At 32.2% G+C, this 6,000-nt stretch overlaps 1 protein-coding gene across 1 annotated transcript; it reads right to left on the reverse strand.

Moving 5' to 3' along the window:
• Positions 1-1,511: 1,511 nt before the first annotated feature.
• Positions 1,512-4,143, reverse strand: LOC139862964 (glyoxylase I 4). Its single transcript, XM_071851599.1, has 2 exons — positions 3,787-4,143; positions 1,512-1,863 (listed from the first exon to the last, which is right to left on the reverse strand). Exons 1-2 carry the CDS (start codon positions 4,087-4,089, stop codon positions 1,612-1,614), a joined length of 555 nt encoding a protein of 184 aa, XP_071707700.1. The 5' UTR covers positions 4,090-4,143; the 3' UTR covers positions 1,512-1,611.
• Positions 4,144-6,000: the final 1,857 nt, after the last annotated feature.

Here is a 6,000-nt window from a genome sequence, read left to right on the forward strand (position 1 = left end):
AGGTGGTTCAGGGTCTGTAACAGAAATTAATCACAGGTTGGCTGAGCTGGAGAGAAGGATGATTGGTGTTGATGAACTGAGACAATGTTTTACTGGGCTTGCTTCTGATATTTGTTCCCTCAAGAATCAACAGACTGAAATTTGAAAGGTCATATCTTCTCTGCCTTTAGATGATGTCAAAAAGGGGGGAGAAAAGAAAGAGGTCAGATGATAATTGGTACAGGTACTGCAGATGCAGGTTTTGCAAGTGTTGAGGGGGAGCAATCAAAGAGAGCTCAAATTGAAGGGGAGAATATAATTGATAGAGGTGTTGGTGATACTCAAATGGTTGGTGGTGTTGTTGATATTCAAGGAAGTTCTAGTGCTGTTGTGGTTGCTGCTACTCAAAGAGCAGATGGTGATTTAAGGGCTCAGATGAACAAGAGATTTAGATTCAGAAGATATGAAGGTGATGTTATCAAGGTTGAGGTTGATAAATCTGAATTTGAAGGTGTAACTCTACTGTTAACTATGACACACTTATCTGATAGGAGGTTAAGAGTTAAGTTGAACCAAATTGTTCGTTTAGGGTTCTGTGAATGGAAAGGGTTAGTTGTGTGCATTCAGGAGTGTGCAGATGATCAAGCTATAGTGCAAGAAGTGTTGAAGAGGGTATCTAGTTTGGTACACTTAGTATTTGAAGAAGGGTTTATAAGTCTTAAGGATTATGATGTATTTTGTGGAATGTTTGATTTAGAGATGAAGGAGAGAAGAGCTAAGGGACATGTTGAAAGGTATGCTGTTCCTGAACATTTAGAATTTGTTGATGATAAGTATGTTGAGTATTTGGATGGTTTGATGTTTAAGATAAATGGAAATCAAAGAATGTTGATTAGGGTTGATCAGTTTGAAGGAGCTAGCATTGAGATGTTGATCAGTTTATTATCCAGATGTGAGACAGAGTAGACTTTTTCTTTTAGGGTACAATTGTTGAATCACTTGTATAGCAAGCTGAGCATGTTGAAGAAAATTTCTCATATGAAGGGCAAGTGCAAGCTAATTGAAAGGGAGTATGCAAAGATGTTTGTTTAGGAGTACAGGTTGTTTTGACATCATCAGATAGGGGGAGATTGTTGGGAAAATGAAAATAATAATCTGATGAGTCAAAAGCATTTTGCAGATTTTAGAGTCTGGAGATTTAGAGTATGAAGTTACAGACTCTGAAATTGCTGAAGTAAACGTTTGAAGATTTCTTGAAGCAAAAGCCATAGAATATTCTGGAGATATGCTTGTTATTTAAGAAGATTTGTTTTGAAGATTTGATTTTATCTCCAGAATTTACTTCCTAGTTATTAGCAAATTTGGTTTGTTTTTAGTTTATCTTTTCCATATTTATAGCTAAGTAGTTTCGGAAACCAAATCTCCAGATTTGGTTTTTATCTGTATAAATAGGGACGTATGGTTCATTTGAAAGATGTATCTTTTTGCACGATCAATATTATAAAACATATATTTCATATCGTGTTCTCTCAATTCTTGTTCTTATAATTCTTATTCATTGTTCAATTGAGAGTCTGGTGTTCATAGATCAAATACTGTGAACTAATATGTAAAATACATGACTCCAATTAACTAGCTAGCTTTAGCAGCATTGGAGTCGAGATCGACTGGAGGAGTATGTCCACTCGACAATTTAATCCGATCAATGGAACCTTTAGGCTTGAGCTTCACATTCTCACAATTACAAATCTCAATCATAAATTCATCTGGATCATTAAAAAACAATTGATCAATCACACCATCTTTTTCCTCTCCCACAGTTCTCTTCATGTACTTTATGTCCCTTTCTTTAAGTTTCCTCTCCAATGCTTCCATGTCCTCACACTAAAACAAATCACAATTTACAAATTAACACTATAACAAAATAGTCTAGTTGTTTGTCCCAAATTCAACATATCGTACGTGATGTAAAAAAATTGATCAACAAAATAAACCAGTTAGCTAACCTGATACATAAAGTAAAAAAAAAAAAAAAATACTCGCACGTAATCGGGAGAAAAGCTACTTTATTCATAAAGTAGTAAACCAACAATGTAACATTTATTAGAGCAACATTTTAACTTGGTCATTGATATATCTATCATAATTTTTACTAATCTACCATAACGGAACAGAGGATTAACGGATTGTATGGTATAACGTGTTAATGCATAATTAATGGTAGATTTATATTACATCTATATAACTGTGAATTTACAGATTGTAAAACACAACATGCTACTAGTAATACATAATTAATAATTAATGATGTATGTAGTAATGATAGTAGCCAATATATCACCATCCTTTTAACTTATGTCAAAACTAAAGGATAAGTATAGGTTCATTCAATACACTAAGGGCCTGTTTATTTATGGATTAATGGGCTTAATGTTATGGTGGTCTTATTCGATCAGCAGTTTTAGGTGTTTACTTTTGACTTAATTCTGAATGGAAAGCTATATCAAAAGATTACCAGTCAGCTTGAAAACATGTGTCCTCCCCATATGGATGTAATTAATCACATTATTTTACTTATATACCCCTTTTATCATCTGCTTCTACAATAGCATTCAACCCCCAATTTGAAAACCATCCTACACTGCAACTATCAATCAATCTCGAATAATTGATCGATGTTTGTTCTATATACTTCTCCAATGATCTTTCACGTTTTTTTTTTTTTTCAATTTTGGATCGATTTTATTAAAATGAAAAAGAGAGCAATTAAAGGAAAAAAGTGAGCTGCTGGAAGTTGTAGGTTCATGAAGCAGAGAGGACCTCCGTCAGTGACGTCGGTCGTCACAAATCTTGGTTTACCTCCGTCAACGATGGAAGCGGTGTGGTGGTTAGCAACGTTTTGGCTTAAAGGGCTACAGTGAAAAGGGTCTTTGGTAACCTCCGTCACAGATCTTGCTTTTTCTCCATCATCATCATTATCTTTGGTAACACTTGAAGGATTGTGAAAAAGAATATTGAAAAAATATAAAGGATTTTGTGAAAAGGTAAAATATTCAGAGGGATTCGAAGATTTTAGATGTGCTCATGGAAACTTTGTGAAAAGGGTCTTTGCCCACAGATATCAAAGTTATATTTTCAACCTAATTATTTGGGTAAAATAATATTTAAGGGTAAAGTAGTAATTTATAGTTATTCAAGCACTTCGTTCAGTATCAAAAGTAAACAACAAATTTTATTCTCTTCTTACTGCATATAACTCTTGGTTATCAATACTGCCATCTATATCCATTAAGGAGATTAATGAAAACAAAGTAAACAGCCCCTAAATGTATATATTTACCACAAAATTCTTTTATTAAAGAAACTATATTCTAACTTCACATCTTAATTAATCCATCTTTAAATTTAAGACAATTAGATATTTGAATCTTCTAATTTCATTTATGTTTTTTGCAAAAAATAAAAATAAAAAAATAAAGCAATAATAATAATAATATAATAATAATAATAATAATAATAATAATAATAATAATAATAATAATAATAATAATTTAATAATAATAATTTATTAATAATAAATTGTTCATTAATACTAGTATTAATGAACAATCGTTTTTTTTGCCAAAAAACAAAATAAAAAATAAAAAAAATGTTCATTAGTACTACTATAAAATTATAAAAAGGTAATGAAACGTTGAAGATACTGATGTTCATTAAGAACTAGAACAAATTATGTAGTAGTTGTGATAAAATGTTGTGATAAAATGTTGACAACCAATAACGCTAAATAATTATTAAACCGAATACCTGAAATGAGATGTGATTGTCCATGGGATCTAAATCATGGTTATCAGGTAACTTATTTTCATCCTTAGCTTGAACAAGATGAATTCCGATTCCATAATTAAACAACCACGCACCATCAAAATCGAACGCTTCTGGCCGTTCAATCAACACAAACCCTAACGCTTTCGTGTAAAATTCAACCGAATCCTTGACAGATTTACATAGTCTAGACACGTGGTTTAGTGACATGAGCGGTAAGTCATCATGTTGATCGTCTTTTTTACCATTTTTCTTTTCTTGTTTTTTATTTTTATTATTATCCATTTTTTGGGTTTTAAGTTACAGTCGAGAGGTTTTTTAGCGGGGTTATATGGTGGGAAAATTGTACTAATGTTTAAGAGTTTAAGATATGGTTGTGTGGCGGTTAAGGACACATGGTGTAACTCGGGGTTTGAGAATTACTCGTGGATGATAATGGAAAAGACGCGTGTCATATGCTGGAGTATTTGTATTTTTGAATAATTTTTAATCACTACCTTTGAGGTGAAGTACTCCTTCAATGTCGGAATAAAAGAACGAATCTGAAAAGAGAAAAAACAAAGCAAGGGCTCGTTTTTTTTAATCACTACCTTTGAGGTGAAGTACTCTATGTTATATCAACTCAAATAAGATAAGATGTTTTGAAGTGATAGATATATAAATAGGATTTTTTTTTAAAATGGTTTTTTTCCAGAGTAATTACAGAAATGGTTTTTCAATGGAATATTTACAGAAATATGTAAACCGACCATTAAATCGCCGGTTTGAATGTTTTGGGGTCAAACCGGCATTTGAAACATCGGTTTGGCGACGTGTACAATTCTCAGTCAAACCGGCAAATGAAATGCCGGTTTGACTCTTTGACCGTAACATTATTTGCACCAACCGCCTCTTATTTATTCCCTCAATCCGTGACATAAATGCTGCTAACCAAAACACGCCACGTGTACAAACCGGCGATTGAAAGACCGGTTTGTATCATTATATAATCCGACCTCTGCTACATCTGTTTGCATCACTTCCAACAATCCCACACAATTCTTTTAAAACACACACACGAATTTGCAATGGATCCCGCCCAACCTCGAGCAACTCCGCTCGACGAATCACTATTATTTTTGCAATCTTAAGGAACTCACAGAGCGTACAAGGTTTTTATGGGTGCTGTTCAAGATGTTGGTGTTCCTGATAGATTCGAAAAAGTTAAACCAAGACGATCGGATCCGGGTTTATGGGATCATATGGAAGGTCTAGCAGCTGCAGAGGAGTTTATAGACCCACGGGTTTACCGTTATATTCAACAAACGGGTTTAGGGCGGGTTTTCAAAATAGGATACCAACTATTGGATCACGCTCTTATTTCAGCGTTGGTTGAACGGTGGCGTTCCGAGACGCATACCTTCCACTTCCCTATTGGTAAAATATTTTTAACCAAATAATTTATATTTAATTTGATTAAATGTAAAATGTATATAATTTGTATTTAAATTAATTTATATATATATAATTCATATATAGAGATGTATAATTTGTATTTAATATAATTAATTTGTAAAATTAATTCGTATATATATTATATATATTATATATATAAATAATTCGTATATGTATTTAATATATATGTATTTAATATAATTTGTAAAATTAATTCGTATATATATTAGTATATAAATTATTTTGTGTATTGAAATTAATTTATTCGTATATTTAAATTAATTCGAATTATATATATATATATATATATATATATATATATATATATATATACATATATATATATATATATAATTCGTATATATGTTTTGCTGTATATATTATTTAATTAGTATATATATATATATATATTCGTATATATATTATTTATATTCGTATATATGTTTTGCGTATGAGAAGCAACGATAACGTTGCAAGATGTTCAAATTTTATGGGGTTAACTCATAAATGGAGATGTTGTGTCGGGTGTATGGCACAACAAGACGCCGAATCAATGGTCTGATTTTGCTGGCTAATATTTAGAGATTGATGTTCCTCCTACTAAAATAAAATCAGGGCACATCTTAATATCTACATTATGCCTGGAGTTGAATAAGGCCGTTGGTGAGACTGATAGATCTCACCAACAACGGGCTAGAGTTTATTTGTTAGCTGCCTTGTCTTCCTTTCTATTCCCCGACGGTGATTCCACCAGTGCTCCGT

This window comes from Rutidosis leptorrhynchoides, chromosome 8, assembly GCF_046630445.1.
Source record: "Rutidosis leptorrhynchoides isolate AG116_Rl617_1_P2 chromosome 8, CSIRO_AGI_Rlap_v1, whole genome shotgun sequence".
In the NCBI taxonomy this organism is placed as follows: Eukaryota; Viridiplantae; Streptophyta; class Magnoliopsida; order Asterales; family Asteraceae; genus Rutidosis; species Rutidosis leptorrhynchoides.